The sequence below is a fragment of the Lagenorhynchus albirostris genome, chromosome 1 (assembly GCF_949774975.1).
Source record: "Lagenorhynchus albirostris chromosome 1, mLagAlb1.1, whole genome shotgun sequence".
Lineage (NCBI taxonomy): Eukaryota > Metazoa > Chordata > Mammalia > Artiodactyla > Delphinidae > Lagenorhynchus > Lagenorhynchus albirostris.
The window spans coordinates 124,602,745-124,627,271 of NC_083095.1; the positions used below are offsets into that span (position 1 = coordinate 124,602,745).

The following is a 24,527-nucleotide window of genomic DNA, read 5'->3' on the forward strand; positions in this document are numbered from 1 at the left end:
CAAGGAGAGTGAAGCAGTCTCTGTGGGAAGCATGTGAATGTTTCTGGCTTGGTCCTAGCCCGGGCCTGGGGTGCTGATTATTTTCCACTTGGGTTTTAACCTCCCTTTGGTGGGGCGGGGGGAGGGGCCTGCTCCTTATCCTTTGGGTTTCTTGTGCTCTTTGTGCTGATGATGGTTGGTTTTCCAGCTTTAGCCCAAGAGTTGGATGAAGATGTGTAAATGGCACTGGAGGTCCTTGAAAACTAGAAGGGGAAGAGGGTGGAGGTGATGGTGGTCAACCAGTGATAAAACAAGAGAGGCCAGAGTAGCCTTTTTTCCTCTTGGGTCTTGCCAAAATAACGGAAGATGGGTGGTGGCATGGCTGGACATAATAGTAACTAGCTTTTCCATCTTCTACCACTTGTTGAGTCCTTTCCATGTTATGTGACTTCTTAATCACATCAGCCCTGTCATATGACATGGAATGACCCCCACCCCCACCCCAAGCTGGTAGATGGAGAGAACAAGGCCTTGAGAGGTTTAGTAATTAGTCTAAGTTATATAACCAGTAAGTGTCAGAGCTGAGCTCTAACCAGTGTCTCTAACCAGGTCCGCTTTCCTTAAATTTCATAGTCTCTCCATTACATAATGTAAGTCATATACTCTCTCAAGATTTTCTCATTTCTGCAGAGAAATGTTTGGACTGGATGTTCTCTAGGGACCCCTCCCCATGCTAACATTCTGTGTTTCTATGGTTTTTGGCACTTGTAGCCAGTCACTTGATTACATTAGTTAATCAACATGGGTTCAGCTTCACAAACACTTATTTTAGTGCCTATTAGGGCAAAGTGCCACATGAGCTGCCGAGGGGATGGAACCATTGAGAGCAGCGTCTCTGCCCCCAGAGTTGTTCACAGGCCGCATGGCTGTGTTCTAGGGCCTTCTCAAGTGAGGAGTATCAGTGTGGACGTGAGGGCTTCTGAGCACAAGGTATGCGTCACCTCATGCCTGCTGTCTTCTGAACCATCAGAAATTCTTTCTTAAGTAACCTCCAAGTTCTGTTCCTCTCCCTTTAATAGAGGAACCAGGAGGCTGTCCGTAGGTTTGAGCATGGTTGAACTCCAGGGTGCTTGCTTCAGAGGTTAAGATCAGGCCCTAAACATTGATAGTCAGTGCCCTATTCATTTATTTAGATCCTGCTGGAACCTCTTTTATTGGCCTTATGTGGCCTCTTGCCATGTGGAGTTCAGTCTTTCTGTCTGTGTTAAGTTGACCTGTGTTGAGGCTTCCTCATTCTGGAATCCTTTCTTTTCTTTCTTTCTTTTTTTTTTTTTTTGTGGTACGTGGGCCTCTCACTGTTGCGTTGCGGAGCACAGGCTCCGGACGCGCAGGCTCAGCGGCCATGGCTCACGGGCCCAGCCGCTCCGCGGCATGTGGGATCTTCCCGGACCGGGACACAAGCCCGTGTCCCCTGCATTGGCAGGCAGACTCTCAACCACTGTGCCACCAGGGAAGCCCTGGAATCCTTTCTTCACTCTGTATTCATAGACCTTGATCACAACCTCATGCTCCTTGCCCTTGTCCACCCTTTCCCTCCTGGAGGAGGAGATGACAGAGGATGTCACAAGCGTTGGTTTCCCATTCTCTTGGTCCATTTCTAGTACCTGCAGGTCAGTTGTTTTCCCCCATGGATTTGGCTCTCTGGGGATATTGAGATCCTCCCACGTAAGTCCCTGAAGCAGAAGATATCTCTGGAATTACCCTGGGAGGCCTGAGTGTGGAAAACTGACTGTCAGAGACTGGGAGGGTCAAAACCTTTCTGAGGGCCAAGCAGAGTGTAAGGCACCTATTAGGTGATATGTGTTGAATGACTGGATAAAGGAAGTAGGATGGGAGAGTGCATGGTCAGAGCTCAAGAGAGAGTTAGGGCTCAAGAGAGAGTTAGGGCCTTCTGTTCCTGGGTATACACAGGCTCAGAGGGCAGCTGGAACTGTCTGCTAACCCTAGTGGAGAGGCTCAGAGTTGCCAGGGACGGAACCCTGTAAGGAAGCAGTTGTGGCCTGAAGTTCATGTAGCCATGCTCCAGAGTAGCTTTCTACTCTAGGCTGGGCCCTCTCACCCCTCCTTGGTCCCTGAGCAAGCCCTCCTGCAGGAGAACTCCTGCGCTGGCTGCTTGTGATAGGAAATTCTCTGACCACTGGCTGCCACTTCTCTTTAGGGATTTCTGCTTTGTCTCAGCTTCCACATTTCAAAGGTGTTGTCATACAGAGCTCTGTTCATTAGCCATATCCCAGCTTCTAAGATTCTTTGGTTCTCTCCGTGTCACAGTCTTTGCATGATGTTCCTTGTCATTGGCATTTTCCCCCAGCATTTTACTATGAAAAATTTCAAAAGTACAGAAAGTTGAAGGAATTGTGTAATGTACACTCTAAAGCCACCACCTAGATTCTACCATTAACATTTTGCCATATTTGCTTTACCATGTACCGTCTACTTACGCACTGCTCAGATTGTTTTGTGGATGCAGTTTAAAGTAAATTTGTCATCAACGTGTATGGAGCCCCATCTTCTTAATGCACCTGGCTAGGGGCTGACCTTTTCTAGACATAAGCTGTGTTTGCACTGCCCAGTCTGAGTTTTGAGACCCAAGGGGTACATGGTTGCTGCCTGATCAGAACAGGAATGTTCTTGTCTTTGGGGAAGTAGATTCCTACTCAGGTGGTAGCTGAGCAACCAGAGAACTGGGGACTCAGGGTTGATGTTTCTTATGCAGGAGTAAAAGCTTTTGAGCTCTTTCTTTCCATAAAGCATTTGTCTCTTCTGTAGAAACCTTCACAGAAGCACCATGGACTTAGTTAATAATTGGCTTCTAAAAATAAGCACAGTTTCAGCAGCTTTAGTCAGCGAAGGCAGGTCCTTGGCAACAGTGCAGTGGAATCGAAAGGTTGTGAGGTGAGTCACAGGCAACACTGGCAGATCCTGATGTGGTTCATGCTTCTTAAATCCTGCTAATCCCGTTGTTCACTCTGTAACTCTGCTTGTAGCACAGAAGAGGTTAAAGGGTGGAGAGCCAGCGTTTCCTCCTTTTTGACAGAAATGTTTACCACAACCCCCAGGGAAAGTGTAAACCAAGACAGTTAGCTGGGCCGCCCTGTCCTGGCTGTGGAACCTGAGAACCACAGGCTAGCTCTTCTGCCTCGTTTGCATCTGATTTGGACAGAATTGCTCTGTTACCTAGTTTTAAGTGTATAGTCCTCCCTGATAATTAGGCAAAGTCGTTCAAACAAGGAGTCTGAAACCACATTCAACTGAAAGCAAAACAGAAATGGCTGGAAACTTTCTGCACTGGAGTCCCTGTTCCTGTCAGTAAGGGAAATTGAGAGGCCCTGTGGCATTTCTAGGAGCCTGCTGACTTGGGTGTGGTTACCTGGGCTGTGGCGCTGTCCTGATTTGGCCAACAGGGACCTGTGTCATTGTGGAGGCAGCCAGGCTCAAAGGATGACTCAAACCCCAGCCTGGCTCACCGCCTGGATTAGGGCTCTTCCAAGGGCTCTTGGAAAATGTGTGTTTACAGAGGAGTTCTCTTTGACTCTAGATTTATAATTCCATGCTCATATCCGTGTGGAGATTATGGCCCATTTGAATCTTAGGTTGAAGTTTGAAATCCTCTCCTGTGCTCCTTGGTGGTCTGACCCACCATTCGGTAGTTGTGCTAGGGAGTTTATTATGATGAGAAGTTTAACGTATTCAGGGGTGTTAGTGTGCATTTGAGTATACACCTGTACTGTTTTCTTTTTCTATCAGCATCCATGATCCAGAGTTGATCTGTGATAGAAAGTCATTGGTCCAAACTATCCTTTTTATAAGCATAGAACTTTTAAGTTGATAATCTATTTTTAGCATTGTTTTAGGTAACATTTCCTGAGAGCTCTGTATCCCTGAATGAGTCTTACCTATTTTCTCACCTCCTTTAGGTAGTGTTGTAGCTACCTAATGATGCCTTTGTACAAAATGGGCGCTCAGTAAGTATCTGTTAATTGATTTATAGATTTAATTCTCCACTTTCATAAATGAGGTCAGTAATTTTAAAAGGTAAGACATTTATTTATTGTAGAAAATGTATAAGCCATAGAAAAGCACAAAGAAGAAACTATCGCACAACAAAGACCCCTGATAATCTTACTATCTAGACTGGAACATTTTGGTAACATTTTTGACATTCTGGTTTTGTGTGAGTATATGCACACTTTTTTATTTTTATAAAAATGGGATTATTCTCTGTCCTCCTTTTCTTTATTATGTTATGCATTGTTCTGTGACCTTACATTGCATGGCTGCATCTTAAAGGCTGGGTGGTTTTGGAGGCAGGATGTCAGTGGGAACACCTCTCTGCCTCTCCTACCCAGATCTTGCCCACCTCCAAGGCTCAGCTTCCGTGTGTCACTCTTGTCGTGAGCCCTTCCCTTGGCCGCTTTGTCCAGGAATCGCTTCCTCCTCTGGGCACCTTTAGCAATGTGTGTTCTCTTCATTCAACTGTTTGTTCCCTGCCTTGTTCAGAGGAGGATTTAAGGTGCCTTGCCTCTTTATGAATATGTTCTGTCTCCCCAGGCAGAGGGTATTTTTTCCTGTACTTATAGTTTTTCCCATTCCTAGTCCCTCATGTATCCCTCTGCCTTACACAGAGGTGATTAAGAGATGATAGTTGATGATGGTAGCTGCCTAGTGTAGACAGTGTACTTTAGAAAATCAATCTGAGTTTGTAGGAATTATCTCTACTTCTAGGGTAATTTTATATTGTGACTGATAATTGGCTACACCCAAAGCCATAGCGGCAGGAACATATTTCTGTCTCAACACGTGAGGGTTCCTTGAGTGAGCATTTTTTCAAGATCTCAGGTTAAAATGTAGCCTCCACGGATGGGAAGGCCCTTGTATGCGAGCCCTACAGAAGCCAGCTTCACTCCACATGTGTATCCCCTCTTGCGTACTCCCTTTCCACCGCCTCTGCCCTGGGTCCTGCTCATGTCATCTCCGCCTGATCAGCTGCTTGCTAATTGCCCCATCTCTTTCTCTCAGCTGCTGTGGTTTGGGTACCTTTCCTTCTGCCTCCGTAAAGTCAGGTCTTAGTGCCTTGGTGGGGCTCCATGATCTGGCCACAGATGGCCATTTCCAGCCTGATCCATCCCTGCATTTCTTCATACGCCTACAGTGAATGAACCGCATGTCATCCCAGGAGTACTAAGCAATTTAATGCTTCTCTGCTTTTGATCTTGTTGAGATACCCTGTTCTTGGGAATTCCCTGGCACTCCAGTGGTTAGGAGCATGCTTCCGCTCTGTTCTGTTGTCCCCTTGCCCCTCTCCTTTTCCAGGTATGGAAATCATGCTCATTCTTTGAGTAAGATTTCATCTCAAATGCTATCTTCTAAGTGAAGGCAGAATTCTCCCTTCTTCTGAGTGTGTGTGTAGCACTTTTACTATACATTTATTCTGTTTTGTTATATTTTATTAAGTCGTATATTTCTCCTACTAGTTTGTAAATTTATTGAGGACAAGAGCTAGGTCTTTTTTGTATCTTTATTCCCCATAGAACCTAACACAGTGCATGGCATCTTGTAGGATTTGTGGAATGAATGATTGCTTTCTATGACATTTTGCTTTGGATTTTATTAAATATAATTTGTTAGGATAATGCCAGATGCAAGTTGTGACTTACACAATGGTGACAAACTGGCAAACATTTATTGAGCACTTACTATGGGCTAGACATTGTTCTAAGGGCTTTATATATATATGAGCTTGTTTAATACTTATAATAGCCCTATGAATAATAATAGCCTTATAATTATTATCATCCACATTTTACAAGTGGAGTAACTTGTTCAATGTCCACTAGATAGAAAGAGTTGGGATGCAAATTTAGACAGTTTGCCACTAGAGCCTGCACTCCTAACTGCTACTCTGTTCTGTCAGTTCAGTAGAATTAGTAATTTACCCATTGAATTAGTAATTTTTGACCACTAAATTAGTAATTTATTTAATGATTATTCATAGGATTTGAGTTGTTAGTTGTTTGGCAGCTCCCACAATGTTTTGCATTCATGTCTTACTTGATATCTGGAACAAACTGAAGGGTGCCCTTGTAGGAAGATTTTGTCATGTGTGAGATTTACTTTCCTGCTGAAGTTTAACACTTGAAAGAATAGTTAGAAACATTGTCACTAAATGGGCTGGTATTCTTGTTTTTAGGATGGGGGTTCCTTGGATCAAGTCCTGAAGAAAGCTGGAAGAATTCCTGAACAAATTTTAGGAAAAGTTAGCATTGCTGTGAGTATATTGAGAAGTCTTTCTTCCAGGTTCCCTCACTGATAAGTTGAGTTGGTAGGAAAGGGACAAGGAGGAAGATAGGAAGTCAACAAAGGGAAGGTTTGTAAGAAATGTTAGGTTTTTCACCAGAATTTTCTCTATCTAGATTCTAGATACAATCTCTCCCCCACCCCCCGCTCTTTCTCGCTAAAACTAGCAAAGTAGATTTCTGTATTTCCGTCTTCAAAAATAGGACAGGGTATCCAAAAGAATTCCTGTTTGTGGCATCAGAAAGCCTCTTTTTTAGATTGCAGATTTGGAAGTAAATGATTTCAAGCAAAGTGTTTTTTTTTTACAGTTGTCTAAACTTGCAATAATCAATTTTGCTTTAAAATCATACTCTATATACCATGTAAAAAGATGGTTTCTTGATAAGACAGGTTAAAAAATCAAAAGAGAGAAGAAAAATAAGGGAAGAAGGCAAATTTGTGATGTTAGATGAAATATTTCCTAGATCATTTTAAAATAGAAAGGTTGAGTATTTTCTAAACACCACTATTTCAGTTTCCATCTTTTTACATTTCCTTTCCCCTAGGTAATAAAAGGCCTGACATACCTGAGGGAGAAGCACAAGATTATGCACAGAGGTAAGAATTTATTTGCTAGTTGTTACGTTTTGGATTTTTGCTGAAGTCTAAAAGTTGTTGCAGCCTCTTCTGTGTTTTGTTTTGGTATAAAAGCCATTTGCTAGTATTTTTGATTTTTACTACCACTCTTTGACTATTTAGTTTGATATCTGGAGCAGCAAGAACCATCCTCTTTTTAGTATGTGGTATACCTCTTACCCGAGGCTGTGACAGACATAGTCACCCAGTATGCAGAGACCAGATGCCCAGCTAGAACTTAGTTACCTAACCCCCAGTGTCCCTGGCTGCCACTGGACTAGACTGTGCGTAGGCCCAAAGCCATGACTAACTGGTTATGAGTTTGACTCTAAAAGAAACTCTGGGTTCTTTTAATAAAGGTACACATACACTTATCATATAACCATACCTCTCTTAGATATTTATTCAAGATAAATGAAAACATATGTCCATACAGACTCGTATACACATGCTTAAAGCAGCTATATTCATAGTAGAAATAACTAAAATGTTCTTCAACAGGCAAAGAGATAAACAAATTACAATATATCCATACAAGAGAGTATTATTCAGCAATAAAAATAACAGGCTATTGACACATGTAGTTTTGATGAATATCAAAAACACTTCTGCTGGATGAAAGAAGCCTGACCCAAAACAGTACAAACTGTTTCTATGTATATAAAATTATAGAGAAAACAACACAGATCTATAGGGACAGAAAGTAGATCAGTGGTTACCTGAGGGTTTAGGGAGAGATTAACATCAATGAGGCATGACGGAACTTTCTGGGGTGATGAACTGTTATATCTAGATTGTGGTGGTAGATACGTGGGTATATGCGTTGATCAAAAGTCAAACTTTCTGCTAAAGTGGTTGCATTTTACAGTATGTAAGTTATACCTCAATAAAGTTTATTTTTTTAAAAAAGATGAAGAAGCCAAAGGAAAGACAGATGGAAAAACACAGTGCTCTCGGCCATGTCCCTTTAGCTACAGTGTGCTAATAGTGACAGGTCTAGGGAGGGATGGTGGAGGAAGAGAGGAGTGGACTGGTGAAATTGACTGGCCAACTTATGAGCCACTATGTATTAGGTAATACATTCTAAATTTTAGAATAGGTATTGTTTTTTTAATTAAATTTTTAAACTTGTAAAATATACATAACATAAAATTTATCATTTTAACCATTTAAAAATGTACAGTTCAAGTAAAATTTAAAAAAAAGAAATAAAATATACAGTTCAGTGGCATTAAGTGCATTCACATTGTTACGCAACCACAACCACCATCAGTATTCTTAAGATGTCAGTTTTGCTTTATTTGATCTGTAGATTCAAAGCCATCCCACTGAAAATCCCAGTAGCCTTTGTAGAGTTGACAAATTTTGTCTAAAGTTTATAGGGAAATGCAAAGAACCTAGAATAGACCAAACAACTTTAAAAAGGAAAAACGAAGTTGGGGGACTTAGACTACCTGACTTCAAGGTTTATTAGAAAGCTACAGTAATCAATAGAGTGTTGCATTGGTGTGAAGCTAAGCATAATAGATCAAATAGAACATAATGAAGAGTTCAGAAACAGACACATACATAAAGAGTCAATTGAGTTTTGGCAAAGATTCCAAAGTAGTTCAATAGGGGAAGAAGAATCTATTCAACAAATGATGCTGAACAATTGGATATCCATATGCACAAAAATGAACCTCTACCATTACCTCACTCTATATACAAAAATTAACTCTCAGTGGATCAACCTCTAAAACTTCTAAAAGAAAACATAGGAGACTAGCTTAGTGACTGTGTTTTAGCAAAGAGTTTTAAAATGGGACATAAAAAGCACAAACTATAGGACTTCCCTGGTGGTGCAGCGGTTAAGAATCCGCCTGCGAGTACGGGGGACACGGGTTTGAGCCCTGGTCCTGGAAGGTCCCACATGCTGGGGAGCAACTAAGCCCGTGCGCCACAACTACTGAGCCTGCGCTCTGGAGCCGGTGCTCCGCAACAAGAGAAGCCACCGCAATGAAGAGTAGCCCCCACTCGCCGCAACTAGAGAAAGCCCGCCTGCAGCAACAAAGACCCAATGCAGCCAAAAATAAAATAAATTAATTTAAAAAAAAAACCAATGAAGTTTTTAAAAAAAGCACAAACTATAAGGGAAAAACCAATAAACTGAGCTTCATCTAAATTAATAACATTTGCTTTTCCAAAGACACTGTGACAAAAATGAAAAGGCAAGCCATGGACTAAGAGAAAATATAGGCAAAACATATATCCATCAAAGGACTTTATCTAGAATATATAAAGACCTCTGACAACCTAATAATAAAAAGATAAACAATGCAATTTTAAAAAAATGGGTAAAAATATATATGCTGTCTACAAGAGACCCACTTCAGACCAAGGGACACATACAGACAGAAAGTGAGGGGATGGAAAAAGATATTCCATGCAAATGGAAATCAAAAGAAACCTGGAGAACAATATGGAGGTTCCTTAAAAAACTAAAAATAGAATTACCATATGACCCAGCAATCCCACTACTGGGCATACACCCTGAGAAAACCATAATTCAAAAAGATACATGCACCCCAATGTTCACTGCAGCACTATTTACAATAGCCAGGTTATGGAAGCAACCTCAATGTCCATCGACAGAGGAATGGATAAAGAAGATGTGGTACATATATATCATGGAATATTACTCAGCCATAAAAAGGAACAAAATTGGGTCATTTGTAGAGATGTGGATGGATCTAGAGACTGTCATACAGAGTGAAGTAAGTCAGAAAGAGAAAAACAAATATCGTATATTAACGCATATATGTGGAACCTAGAAAAATGGTACAGATGAACTAGTTTGCAGGGCAGAAATAGAGACACAGATGTAGAGACACAGAAATAGAGACACCAAGGGGGGAAAGTGGCGGGGGGGGGGTGGTGGTGTGATGAATTGGGAGATTGGGATTGACATGTACACACTAATAAAATAGATAACAAATAAGAGCCTGCTGCATAAAAAATAAATAAAATAAAATTCAAAACAAAAAAAGACAAGAAATAACAAATGTTGGAGAGGATGTTGAGAAAAGGGAACCCTTGTGAAGTGTTGGTGGGAATGGAAATTGGTGTAGTCACTGTGGAAAAGAGTATAGCATTTCCTCGGAAAATTAAGAGTGGAACTACCATATGGCCCAGCAATCCCACTTCTGGTATTGGGGTATATCCCACTTCTGAAGAAAAGGAAAACACTAATTTGAAAAGATATATGCACCCCTATGCTCACGGCAATACTATTTACAATAGCCAAGATAGGGAAACAGCCCATTGTCCAATGACAGATGACTGGATAAAGAAACTGTGATACAGATACACAATGGAATATTATTCAGCCAAATAAAAAATGAAATCTTGCCATGTGATAACATGAAAGGACCTTGAGGGCATTATGCTAAGTGAAATAACTCAGACAGAGAAAGACAAATACTGCATGATCTCCCTTACATGTGGAATCTTTTTCTTTTTTGCATTACACGGGCCTCTCACCTGTTGCGGCCTCTCCCATTGCGGAGCATAGGCTCCGGACGCGCAGGCCCAGCGGCCATGGCTCATGGGCCCAGCCACTCCGCGGCATGTGGGATCTTCCCGGACCGGGGCACGAACCTGTGTCCCCTGCGTCGGCAGGCGGACTCTCAACCACTGCGCCACTAGGGAAGCCCCATGTGGAATCTTTTAAAAAAGAAAAATCCCAGCTCATAGAACAGACTGGCGGATGCCAGAGGCAGGAGGTGTTTGGGGTGAAATGCCTGAAGGTGAAAAGTTACAAACTTTCAGCTATAAATAAGTCATGAGATGGCAGAAACAGCATGCTGACCATAGATAATAATACTGTATCGAATACGTTAAAGTTGGTAAGAGAGTCGACCTTAAAAATTCTCATGAAAGAAAAAAAAAATTTACTTATATGTGGTGACAGATCTCATTTAGACTTATTGTGGTGATTATTTCACAATATATACAAATAACGAATCTTTATGTTGTACAGCTCAAACTACCATAATGTTATATGTCAACAATAGCTGAAGAAAAAATAAACTATGATATCCTTGGAACAATAAAGTGTCAGAATTAGTTGTGACTTCTGAAAAAAAACGGGTAAAAGGTTTGAACAGACACTTTACTAAAAAAGATATGCGAATGGCAAATAAGCACATGAGAAGATATTCAACATCATTAGGGAAATGTAAGTTAAAGCCACAATGAGTTACTGCTACACACCCACTAGAATGTCTGTAGAGAGTAACTCTGTTATTGAGGACATGGAACCACAGGAACTCTCAGTCACTGCTGATAGGAATGTGAAACGGTGCAGTTGTGCCGGAAAACAGCTTATCAGTTTCATAAAATGTTAAGCATGTATCTATGATACATTCAACCATTTCACTCCTAGGATTTTCCCTAAAGAAAAGAAGAAAGCATAGGTCCAATCAGGCCCTTGTACCTGAATGTTCATAGTAGTTTTATTTGTAATTGCCGAAAACTAGACACAACCCAAATGTCCATCAACAGTTGAATGCATAAACAAATTGTGGTATATCCATACAATAGTATACTGCTTAGCAATAAAAAGAATAAACCATTGATAACTTGCAGCAGTATGGATGAAACTTAAAAGAGTGATGCTGCATGAAAGAGACAAAGAACTGTGTCAAATACTGTGTGAATCTATTTACATAATTCTAGAAATTGCAGACTAATCTGTAATGACAAAATACAAATCAGTGGTTGCCTGGAGAATGAAGGAAGGGGAGGAAGGGAAGAATTGCAAAGGAGCATGAGGAAACTTTGGGGGGTGATAGATATGTTTATAATCTTGATTGTGGGCATGGTCATATATGTACTCATCAAGTGATACACTTTAAGTATATGGAGTTTATTGTATGAAAATTATACACCAATAAAGCTGTAAAAAAGCAAGAAGCAAAAAAAAAAAAAAAAGAAGTCAAGTTGTTGAAAATCAGTGATAAAGAGAGATTCTTAAACACAGCCAGGGAAAGGGACAGTCACTTTGGAAAACAGTTTGGTAGTTTCTTTTAAAATTGAACCGTACAATCCACCAACTCCATTTCTCAGTATTGACCTAAGAAAAATGAAAACATTTGTCCGCATGAAGACTTGTGCACAAATGTCATAAGCAACTTTATTCATGATAGCGCCAAACTAGAAACAACCTAAATATTTCACCAGCTGAGCAAGTAAACAAATTTTAATATATTCAAACAGCGGAATACAGCTCAACAATAAAAATGAACAAAGTGTTGATACACACAACTTGGACAAATCTCAAAAACATTATGCTGAGTGAAAGAAGCCTTATAGAAAATAGTCCACACTGCGTGATTCTACTAGAACTGTCAGATTTAATCCACAGTAACACAGTAATAAAGTAGATCAGTGGTTGCCTGGGGATCTGAGGGGCTGGAGTGAGGGTGAACTTCAAAGCGGCATGACAGAACACTCTGGAGTAATCAAAATATTAAATTTTGATTTGGTGGTGGGTTCACAGGTGAACCACCTGTGGTTTTTTCAAAATGCATCAAACTATACACTTAAAACGCAAAACTGTAGAAAGCCTTCTGCTTTCTAACTGCACTGGCTACATTTTGTCTTCTTTCCACTGACAATTAAGAAAGTGTCAGTAGGAGGTATGGTATGGCTTGAGGCGGGGAGCAGTTTTCCAGCAGTTCATGGACCTTAATCTGTGTTTTTTTAAAGACCTCTGTGTTTTATATTAGAATATTTTAGTGTGTCAATTTTTAGGAAATAGGAGTAGCTGAGAGGAGAGGAGGAATCAACATTTCTTGAGCGTGGGGCTGTGTTCTGGGGCTGCGAATAATATGTGTAATCTCACTTAGAGGGACCCATGAGGTCAGTGTTGTAGAAGGATCTGGTGGAGTAAAGGTGTTCCATTCCATTCCATCTATAAAATGGAATCCTCTTGCCTGCTCCTAGGTTGCTGTGAGGATTAATGAAATTACATATGGAAAGCATCTGGCAAGGTGTTTTGCATATAGAAGGGCCTAACAAATGCTAATTGCCCTTCTTATTCCTTTATATAAATTGTGAGGAAACTGAGATCCAGTGAGATTGAATTCCTTTTTTGAGCTGCACCTTTGCTCCTATTATTGCCTTTCCTGGCAATGCTGATTTTCTAATCCCCACCCCACCCCCTCACACTCATAACTTTGTTAGACTAAGTCTGCTCATCCTTTTTTTTTTTTAATATATCAATATATCATGTCTATGTTTTTTTATTGAAGTATAGTTGATTTACAATGTTGTGTTAATTTCTGCTACACAACAAAGTGATTCAGTTATACGCATATATGCATTCTTTTTTTTCATATTCTTTTCCATTATGGTTTATCACAGGATATTGAATGTAGTTCCCTGTGCTATACAGTAGGACTTTGTTGTTTATCCATTCTATATGCTAATCCTTTTTTAAGTATTATGGCACGGAGGCTTGGGAGTCAGCCAGTTAAAGTTGAAATCCTAACTCCCTTACAGATAGGGTGTATAAACTCTCTGAGTTATTTATTCATCTGTAAAATGAGGATAATTCATGCCAAAGAGCGATAATTGCAAATTATATACTTATATAGTCGTGAAAATTAGTCAAAGTCGTTAATGAATGATAGCTAATTGTAATAATGTTACTGTTTAGCTCAAACATCTCTTTTTACAAGAAGCTTTCCTATGAACCAGCCCCTTCCCTAAGTGGATTAAGTGTTCTGCCTCTGTATTCCTTTGACACAGTGTCCATCCCTTTCTTGTAAAAAATAATGATCATTGTTTACTGAGGACCTGCTACGTGCTAAGTGCTGTATTAGGTGCTTTATGCAACTTATCTCACTTATTATTCCAAACAACCTTCTGAAATAGGTGTTTTTCCTGTTTTATAGATGTAGAAACCAAAGCTCAGAGAGTTTATATGTCTCTCTCGCTAGTCTGTGAATTTCTTCAAATCAGGGAACACGTCGAATTCATCTTTGTATCCCTAGTCCCCAACATGATAGCAGACTAGCTCCTCCTGAAAGGTCTGTTAAATGGGTGGGTGTGTGACTGACTTGTGCCAGAACACACAGGAATCAACAGTGAAGCTGGGCTAAGAACCCACGTCTTCTGCTTTTAACCCAGTCATGAATCTAGTCCTGGTTTTTTCTCTACCATGTGCCTAGTATGTGCCATGCTCTGCGTTGCTGATGGAGGGCTCACTTTATTTTCGTTGCAAAGAGAGGAAGGTTTCAGCTCATTCCTGGAATAACCAGCTTGCTTTCCCCTTCCGCCTGGTGCTGCTGCTCCCACTCTCCCAGGAATTTCTTTTCTGGCTCCACCAGTTATTGCTGTTTGGCATGCAGAGCTGCTTTGTGAGCCAGACGGGTCTCTGGACAGATGTCTTGGTGGAGGGTTCACTCCCTGCCCAGCCGAGAAGGGGGAGTCGCTAGAAGGACTTCTGCTCCAGTGAGCAGTGTGTGTGCAGGCAGCCCTGGCCTGGCCGCTCAGCTTTTCAGCCTCCTGCCGTTTGTGGGTCTTCTCCAGAAAGAATCCTGAAAGAATTCACTGGAAGGCCTGGCCTGGAAATGGTACTCTTACACAACTCGATTCCTTAGCCAGAAGCACAATGAGTGAACGATTCCTGGAAGCTGAGTTAGGGTGAGAATGAGAGAGAGAGACTCTCTGCCTCTGTCTTTAGGCTTTCTCACTGCCAGTAAGTTCCTCCTCTGCTCTAAATATATTCTTTCCTGATGAAATTTAAACTCCGTTTCTTCTCATTCTGTCCTTGAGGAAAAAAGGGGAAGAATAAAGAGGCTTTTTCTCTGCCTCATGTGTTTTAAAATTCTTTACTTGTTGATACTGACTTGGTGGGGATAGCTCAGTGATTATTTCAGTTAGTTTTTGCTGTGTAATATACCACACCAACACTTAGTAGTTTTAAAACAACAACAGCTTATTACCTTGTACAGTTCTGTGGGATGGCAGGGCCTTCTTCCCCATGTTTTCAGTCATCCTCTGGGAGGCTAAACCCTTGGCTTCTTCCCATGACGGTCTTAGGGTTTCAGTAGCAAGTATTGGTAACCCCAATACTCAAGCACCATTTAAGCATGTGCTTGTGTCAGGTTTTTTTGTAATGTCTTATTGGCTAAAGCAAGTCACGTGGCCAAGCCAAGATTCAGAAAGTAGAGGGATGCACTTTATCTCTTGTTGGGAGGAGCTACAAAATATTGTGGCCAGTTTTTTCACTCTGTCACAGTGATAGAAGTTCAGGGTTCTAATGCTGACTGTGCTACTTACTGTGTAACCTTGGGCAAGTAATTTAACTTCTCCAAACCTCAGAAAAGTGGAGAAAATAGAGCCTACTTAAAGGTTGCGAGGATTGAGATAATGCCTGCAAAGCACTTAGAATAGTGCTTGACACATGGTAGACACTTAATATATGTTAGCTGCTGCTTAGCAGATGAATCAGTAGGTTTTTATGATTGCCAGCAACAGAAACCAGCCTAACTTGGTTTAGGCTTCTCAAAACATATTCACTGGAAGGAGCCTGGAAAAGTACAGAGAAGCCTTTGAAAAGCTGAACCCCCAGACTGTGTTGGGATAGGGACCAGGGAGGGCTGCTCTGGTTTGGGTGGCTGGGTCACTCAGGCAGAAAAGCAGCTGCCCGAGTCCACGGCTCCCGCAGGGATGCTGCTGCTGGGCCAGCGGGCCCTTCTTCGCCTCACTGGGTGGGGGCTGCAGGCTGAGTCACCTCCCACAGGGGGCCACTGTGACTGCCCCTAAGCGTACGCTCCCACGACAGTCATGCAAGTATCAAGCGACCATCCCTTCCTACTGAGTGTGGGTACGGGTTGGCACATCTGTGGGCAAAGGTGACAGGATTTTAAATTATTAGGTTGAAAGTGATGTCTAGGTGTGCCCTGTTCTAAGTAAAACTAATGTACAAAAGTAACTTTTAGCACAAGTTGCCCTAGGGGCACTTGTTTGCTTTTTCAAAACATTCACTAGAGGATTTTTCAAATCCAATTTCTCACAGACTCTTCAAGAAGGCAAGCAAATTATATCAGTTTGATTCAAACTTTTTTTTTTAGGGGGTGGGAATATGTCAGTGATACAAAATTAGGCATACCTGCACTTACAGATTACTTTTTAAGTGAGAGGAAGTACAATAATGGTATTTGTGGGGTGAACAACTGTTTTCAGGTACCGTTTAGGTCCTGTTTTTCCAGCTAGGTCGTAGCCTCTTGAAAGTTTTTCAGTTTCCTTTCTCCGACCAGGTGAGCGTGTCCTGGTGCTAGTGAGCTGCACTGCTGTGAGTGTGCCTGTGGCTGCCTTTCCTATGTTTCTGATGTGTCCATGCTGTATGGGAACCCGGAGATCAGGAGGTTCTCACTCTGGTTCCTGAAGTGCTTGGTCTCTGCCATCGTGGAACAGGACTTCTTGGGCAGGACAAGTAGAGGCAGTATTCCCCGTGTCTGAAGTTGTGGCCAGGTATTCTGGATTTCATCCACGGTGAAGCGATCCACTGTGATCTGCCTTGGTGTCGTGCGGACATTGTATTCTGTTTCCTCCGGGTGTACGAAGGGCGCAGCCGTCTGTGCGGCTCAGCCTGGTGTGCGTGGCTTATGGGCTGTTGGTCGGGAGGTGGGGATTAGATCTGTGGTCCCTCTGGGAGTGTACGTTTTCTCTGAAATCTCTGGGTGACATTCTGGTGGATGGTCGTGGGTAGGTACACACACACGTTCCTCTGTGTTTACTTGCCCTTCTCGTAGACGTTTCCCCCATCAAAGAAAAGTTAATTCGTATTGTAAAATATTCACTGAACACCTACCAAGTGCAAGGTACTGGGTGAATCACTGCAGAGGGCATAAAGATGGCTCATAAATGACTTGTGTCCTCTGGGGGCTTAGAGTCTAACAGGGGAAAAGAGACATATCTGTAAGTGATTCTAATGCGTGGTGGAGCGCAGCCAGTGTCGTTGTTCTGTGCATGAGTCGCCATGCTGCCAACTGTCAAATAGAATCTGATGTGATATAATTAGTCAGGATTCTTTGGCTGTGTCAGGCACCTAACTCAAGATTACTTAATCAAAAGAGGGAGTGCATTGGCTTGAGTTACCAGGAGGTCCAAAGGCAGGGATGAATATGGGGTTGAAATGATAGCCTCAGGACTCTGGTCACCTCTTGGCTTTACTCCTCCTTACGTGGGCTTCCTTTTCAGTCAGATTCTCTCCACTGGGGGCAGCACGGACCTCACTAGCCCGATACTTCTAGTCCTTAGTGCTCTGTATCCCAGAGAAAGCTCCGCCCAGCCTCCTCAGCATCTAGGTCAGCGCTTGAATCACTAGTTGGCTCTACTTGGAGACCCTGCCTGGTCCTGGACCATTTGTTGTGTCCAGGGGACTAGAGTAGTGTGTTGGGCCATCCTGAGTTACGAAACCACCTCTGGGGCAGGATTGATGGGGTCCCTTCATTGGCACCCTAGCAGGAACACTCGCTATTGTGGAGGAGCGTATCCCAAATGAAAAAGAGGAGTTCTATAACTAGACGATGGGAGGAACAGATTCTGAAAGCAAGCAAATTAACGGTGAAAAAAGTTGTCCCACTATAGATAATATTAAGCATTGGGTCAGAAAGACAGAAAACTGCTAACACAGGATCAAAACAATAATTAAGCATTTAAGGCAGGGGTGGGCAAAATGGGCAGCGCACAGCCTGCTGGCTATTTTTGTATGGCCTGCAAGCTAAGATTTGTTTTTCAGAATTTTGTGACACATGATAATTATGTGAAATTCAAATTTCGGTGTCCATCAAGACGTTTCATTGGAACACAGCCAGGCTTATTTTAAGTGTTGTCTGTGGCTGCTTTTGTGCTGTAATGGCAGAGTTGAATAGTTGCTTGTGAAAGAGATTGTGTGGCCCTCAAAGCCTTAAAATATTTGCTCTCTGGTCCTTTGACAGAAAAAGCTTCCTGACCACTGAGTTAAGGGGAAGAAGAATCCCCCAACTGAGAAAGCTTTAGAATTTAAGCACAAAAGTCAGCTATGAGTTGATTAACCTGAGGTGCTTCATGAAAACGGTGTATGACATGGGTAGGAGAGAGGGTATTTCCCCGATCCTGGAGCTCTGAGAGGGCTTAGCTCCAAAGGTTTCTGTGTAGTCTTTACACTTACTGTGGCAGGAGGTCAGAGGTCTAGTTCAACCAAAGCTGACCTAAGCGGTTAGGCTATGAGTTAAGGTGTGTATGGGGGGGCTCAGATGCAGCTGTGCTTCATGCCGTGTAAAGCAGTGATTTGCATTGCCAGCCCACCATGCTTCTTAGCCCCCTGGCATTATCAAGTTCTTGTTTTGGGACTTCCCTCATGGTCCAGTGGGTAAGACTCCATGCTCCCAATGCAGGGGGCCCGGGTTTGATCCCTGGTCAGGGAACTAGATCCCGCATGCATGCTGCAACTAACAGTTTGCATTGCCGCAACTAACAGTCCTCATGCCCCAACTAAGAAGCCTGCATGTTGCAACTAAGAAGTCCACGTGCCACAATTAAGAGTCCACGTGCCGCAACTAAAAAAGATTCCCTCGTGCCGCAACTGAAAGATCCCAGGTGCCGCAACTAAGACTCGGTGCAGCCAAAATAAATAAATAAACAAACAAACAAAAAATCTTGTTTTGATTAAGACCCTGAAGAAGCATTACGTGATTTAGATCAGTGCAGAGTTCATACAACTTAGCTGGTGAATAATTTCTGCCTTGAAGTTGCTGGCAGATGAAGAGCAGTAAATGCTGAGAACAGTGTTAAATTAAGTCTCAGCTTATTTTTCTCTAACTTCTGTCAGATGAAGCAGTGTGTAATCTCCCTGATCTTTATGCCCAGCACTGAATTAGTGGCCTGGGCTGCAGTGTACCGAGAAAGCTGGCCTGAGGGGACGCCCAGCCAGACTGTGATTGGAGCAAGCTGCGATGGTTCTCTGCAGAGCTAGAGTTGTTTGTACCTTGGGGCCTTCCGGCTCCGAGGACCCTCCAAAAGAGTTCCTAATTGCCCGGGATGAAGAGTTTTGTGAAAACAGGGAGCTCTCAGGTCAGGATGAGATTTAAGCCCTCTGCAGAGACTATGAGAGTGTTTTTGGATCCTAGGCCTGGGGACAGCTGGGAGTCTCCAAGGCACTTCGAGGGACCCCAGCAACAGCCTCCAGAGGAACAGGGTCCTCACAACAGTCAGGATTTCAACCTCTAAAGTCTTCTTCTCCCTTCATTCAGACTTGCCATTGGCGCCGATAGGCAAGATTTGAAGTGGCCCAAGTTTGTTTTTGTTTTGTTGTTTTACAAGCTGTTGGTGGCAGATGCGCATGTAATGAGTTTCTGAGTGGCTGCTTCAGTGACCCTTGCAAGGCACTGTCCTCCCTGCCAGAGCTTTCCTGGCGTCCTGCCAGCCAGGCTTCTCTGAGGAGAGTCAGGGTGGCCCCTGAGGCTGTGCACGGGGCTCTGTCCTGAGCACAGTCCCTGCCCGTGTGTGGCAGGGGAGTGTCATCTGAGCCTCAACCCATAGGTTGCCCGTGGTGTCCAGCGGGTGGCCTTGGCTACACGTCTGCTTCCTTTGCCCGCCACTCTCATCCCCCAGCCATGTGGTGACAGCCTCAAGGGGGCAGTGAATTTACAGGGAGAACAGATTTGTTTGGACTCTGTCTAGACTGCCCCACCTTACAGATGGAGAGAAACAGAGAGTGGCTGATTGATAGCTGGAATCCAGTATGTGGTCTCTGGTTAGAAATGTGAGTCATGGGACTTCCCTGGTGGCGCAGTGGTTGAGAGTCCGCCTGCCGATGCAGGGGACACGGGTTCGTGCCCTGGTCCGGGAAGATCCCACATGCCGCGGAGCGGCTGGGCCCGTGAGCCATGGCCGCTGAGCCTGCGCTTCCGGAGCCTGTGCTCCGCAACGGGAGAGGCCACAACAGTGAGAGGCCCGCGTACTGCAAAAAAAAAAAAAAAAATGTGAGTCATGTTCTCTAGAATTACCTCAGTGCTAGACCCACAGCAATGGATTATGCCTCCAGACAAGTTTGTTTCTTAGCATCTCAAGTGAGGCAGATGGGACGCTGGAGGAGGGAAAGCGCTTCCTCAGATCCCTTTCGGGAAGCATCGTGGAGGAGGTGGTATTTGGGCTGAGCTCTGAAGCATAGGGAGAAGTTACGCAAGTGACAGTGTCAGTGAAAGGAATTCCAGGTAGAGGGAAACACATGAGTCATGATGACACACAGGCAGGGAAACATAGATATATGTCCTTGCAGGAACTGGCAGGTCATTTGGGGTGTTTAGAACAAAGGATTCCTGGTGGTAATTGGTAGGAGTTAAGTGAGAATTAGTTGAAGCGATTGAGGAGGGTCTTCCCGCCATGCGCAGGGACTGGATTTTAGCCTGGACAGTGGGGAGCTGAGGGGCACTCCTGCACAGGGAAGGGAGGCGGGAGGCAAGCTGTCCTTGGAGGAGGAGGCCTCTGGCTGCTGCAGCTAAGGTGAGACGAGAGGGGAGAGAGGTCAGTTAGGTGGCTATTGACATGGTTCCGGAAGAAAGAACGTGGGTCTGAGTCAGGGTTAGTCACCGAGTGGAGGGTGAAGAGGACACAGGTTGGGAGAGATTATCCTGCAAAGCCCCTGAGAGCAGAGGCCAGGTGCTGGTATGGGGGAAGGCAAGGGAAGGAGGCCACAAGGTTTGCCCCGTGGCCCTCCCCAAGGCGGGTGGTGGAAGGGACCCAAGGCCTAAGGCTGTGCCTCTTCGCTCTAGGAAAGACCTGCTACCCTAGGCTCAGAGGTGATCCCGGCAGAGCTGTGTCCTGTTCCTTCTCACATCACAAAGCCTCATTTCTAAGGGAAACTCAGGGCTGGGGGTACTGCCACTCTCCCCAGTTACAGATAACTTCCTGAGGAGGACTGTGGGCCCAGGAGAGCCGGTTTGACTTGGAAGTCTGGTGACCTGGTGACCAAAGAAGGGGCAGATTTTGTTAACCACTGCCCTAGCAAGGCAGAGCCCAGCTCACCATGCCCAACGCTACAGAGTGACAACATAGTCTATTGGAGCGTCTCAGCTTGAGGGTGGGAACCAGCATTAGGCTTAACAGCACCGAGTTAATTAGAAACAAACATGGTGGGATTTGCTTTTTCCATTTGGAAACAACATGTTTCAAAATTTATTGTTGGAGGTGCCTGCCGCCTTGTGAAGTGTGTGCGGTGCTGTCATTGGCTGGTAGTGGCAGGCAGTGAGTCCTCAGAAAGCTGCTACCCGCCAAGTGGCCTCAGAGCCACTACTTCCCTTTCCCTTTAGCGTCCTGGCTGCGGACAGAACCTCATGGAAGGTTCCCTCAGGCTCGGCCATTGGCTCCCTGAGTGATCCTGTCGGAGTCCCTCATCACTTCTGAGCCTTACCTTCATTCATTTAGTGGTAATCTTGCTTCCTTCTCCATCTCCTGGAACTGTCCTCAGGACCAGATGAAGAGGAAACTCGTGGACCATGTGTGTGTAACAGAGTCAAGTTTGTGGCATTTAAAAGCACATTGAGGGGCTTCCCTGGTGGCGCAGTGGTTGAGAGTCCACCTGTCGATGCAGGGGACACGGGTTCGTGCCCCGGTCCGGGAAGATCCCACATGCCGCGGAGTGGCTGGGCCCGTGAGCCATGCGCGTCCGGAGCTGAGCCTGCGCGTCTGGAGCCTGTGCTCCGCAACGGGAGAGGCCACAACAGTGAGAGGCCCGCGTACCACAAAAACAAACAAACAAACAAACAAACAAAATTTATGAATGAATTGACATAAGGTCTGGAATTTGCCTTAAAATATTTGTTCCCTCCCACCCCACGAAGGAAAAACTGAGGGTTTTGATTGAAACAAGACTGGCAATGCGTAGATAATTGTTGAAGCTGATGTTGGGTACATGGTTACACTCTCTCTACTTTTGTGAATGTTTGGATTTTTTAAGAGGAAAAAATGTGACTAAATGAAGGTGGCAAACCTACTGACATGATAAGTGACATACATGGTAAGAGCTCCAGGGAGAAGGGAGCCTTGTGGGTGTAGAGGGGTCAGGCGAGGCTTCCCGGAGGAGGTGGAAGCCTCTGGGTGAGGATTCTTTGTTACAAGTAACAGAAACCAACTTGAGTCAGTGTAAACAGAACAGAGGACTTCCTTATAAGGATCTGGGGGCCCTTGGGCAGCCCAAGGGCCAGATGTTGCCAGTGCTCAGGAAGGGACGGGGCAGGGATGGAAGACCACTGGGATCCCAGGCCACCTGTCTCTGTGTTGGGCCGCCTTGTCTTCCATGCTCTGAAGCTTGGCTTTCTCTGCTTTGTCCAGGGGCAGGAGGAAGGGCTCCCACCCCCACCGCAGCTCCCAGCGAGCATCACGTCCATCCCAGACACAGCCCAGGCCCAAGTCCCTGAGTATTCTAGCAAAACGTACCTGGAGCAAATAGTTGGTGGAGCTCCCTCCTGTAGGTGAAGGGAGGTAATTAAGGGGTTACTTTTGAGGTAACCCTTTCTCCCCCCTCCCCTCCAACAAACAAAAAAGACTAGAAGGATGGTAGAATAAATATGAATACAGAAGGCATCTGGATTAGAGACTAGCAAGAGTGAATGATTCAGAGACTATTGGGGAACAGCATGGATCCTCTTGGCACTGACGGGGTGGGGTGGGGGCTTGGGGAGGGCCCACATAGGTAGGAACCCCACCCAGCAGGACCTGATTCTCTCTGTTGCTTGTGTTTTTTCTCAAACAAATGTTAGCTCTTATTTTTCCCCCAAGCTTCAGAGACATTGAACTCTACATGCTGTGTATCTCATATGTAGTTCCTCTTATTTACTGAGCCCTTAGTACCTACCATCAAGTAGGAATTACTGTTCCCACCTGACAGCCAAGGAAACAGGCTTCAGGAGGCTCTGTAATTTGGCCTCGTGCAGGGTCACACAGCTCGTGCTGGTAGAGCTAGGATTCAAATCCAGATCTGCCTAACCGCAAAGTTGGTGCTACCATTTCCACACCACACTGTGTACCTACTTAATGTAATTTTTGATGCCAGTTGATGGTAAGAATCAGTGGATGTTAGGGTTCTTGGTTGTTGGTGAACACGAGTTAGCTCAAACAATAAAAGAGGTTTTTTGTTTTTGTCTTAGCTCACCAAACCTCAGGAAGAATAAGAATGCAGCCTGGCCTTAGGGAAAATTGGGTCCAAGCACTAAAATGCCATTAGCTGCTATACTTCAATTATGGTGTGCAGTCGGTTCTCTATACCTGCATCCTTGGATTCAACCAACCTGCAGATCGAAAATATTTGGGAAAAAATAATTCCAGAAAGTTCCAAAAGGCAAAACTTCATTTACATAGCATTTACTTTGTATTTATAACTATTTACATTGTATTGGGTATTGTAAGTAATCTAGAGATGATTTAAAGCATTCAAGAGGACGTGCATAGGTTATGTGCAAATACTGCATCATTTTATATAAGGAATTTGAGCATCTGCAGATTTCGGCATCCCCGGGGGTGGGCGGGGGTGGGGGGGAATGTCCTGAAACCTGCTAATTCTCTCTCATTTGTTTCTCTTCTGATGTTGGCTTTATTCTCTCAGGCCAGCCGTCTCTACCACATGGGAACCACTGCCTCTGGCTTTAGTCTCATTATCAGGGAGGCAAGATCTTTTCCCAGCTTCTGTTAGAAAATCCTAAGGAAGGGCTCTAATTGGACTAATACTGGTCACATACCCAGACCCGCCAGATCACCATGCCAGGGGATGGGGGAATTGGGAGTGGCCCAGCCTGCGTCAGGGGACAGGGCTCTGATTGTCACGCTCCACCTGGAGTAGCTGGTTGGAGTCAGGGAGGAGCACTTCTCCCAGTTAGTGTATGTGGTGGGGAGGGTCCTTCTCAGTAGGTTACACAGGATGTTCCCGCTCCACTTAGCTTACATTTGTCCTTACCTGGCAAGAGCGAATGACTTCCTAGGCATTTCCTTTAGGGCCTGTCTCAAGCTAAGCTAGGAACGACTGGTGAGTGACCTTGACTTCACGGGTGAATCATGCTGACCCTGACCCAGGCACAAATGGCAATGCCTTACTTTGGTGCAGCTTGGGTCACCATAACTATGGTGATATTATTAGAAATTCTCTCCCACTTTTCCATTTTAAAATGAACAGATCTCCGACCTACCTCTACCGTTCCTTTTTCCATCTTTTTTTAAAATTTCCTCTCCTCCTGCTGAGCAAAATTAGCTTTCAGCAGGTCAAAGCAGGTTTTTAGCTAATTTCTCTTTCTTGAAGTACAGATGACAAGCATCCAAGTTAGCCAGTGCTGTTTTTCTGCCCACAGGTGGTTGATTGGCTTTGTGATAGACTGAATATCTGCTTGTCTCCTGAAGTCGCCCACATAGTCTAGTCTAGAAGGGGAAGTGTACTGCTCTAAGGCATGTTCTTTTAATGGGAAGGTTACTCTGTGGTCTTTGGCAAGTGGCTTCTACTTGAGCCTTAATTTCCATATCTATAATATAGGGCTGCTCTGCCATGGGTTCATTAGAAA

General features: G+C 44.1%; 2 protein-coding genes across 2 annotated transcripts in view; one reads left to right on the plus strand and one right to left on the minus strand.

Moving 5' to 3' along the window:
• Positions 1-24,527, minus strand: part of TIPIN (TIMELESS interacting protein) — a 249,307-nt gene that overhangs the window by 91,115 nt on the left and 133,665 nt on the right. The gene's annotated exons all lie outside the window — the stretch shown is intronic.
• Positions 1-24,527, plus strand: part of MAP2K1 (mitogen-activated protein kinase kinase 1) — a 79,530-nt gene that overhangs the window by 37,591 nt on the left and 17,412 nt on the right. Inside the window, exons 4-5 of the mRNA XM_060152493.1 lie at positions 6,227-6,304; positions 6,879-6,930. Coding sequence (XP_060008476.1) covers positions 6,227-6,304; positions 6,879-6,930 — 130 coding nt within the window. The remainder of the gene's footprint in view (positions 1-6,226; positions 6,305-6,878; positions 6,931-24,527) is intronic.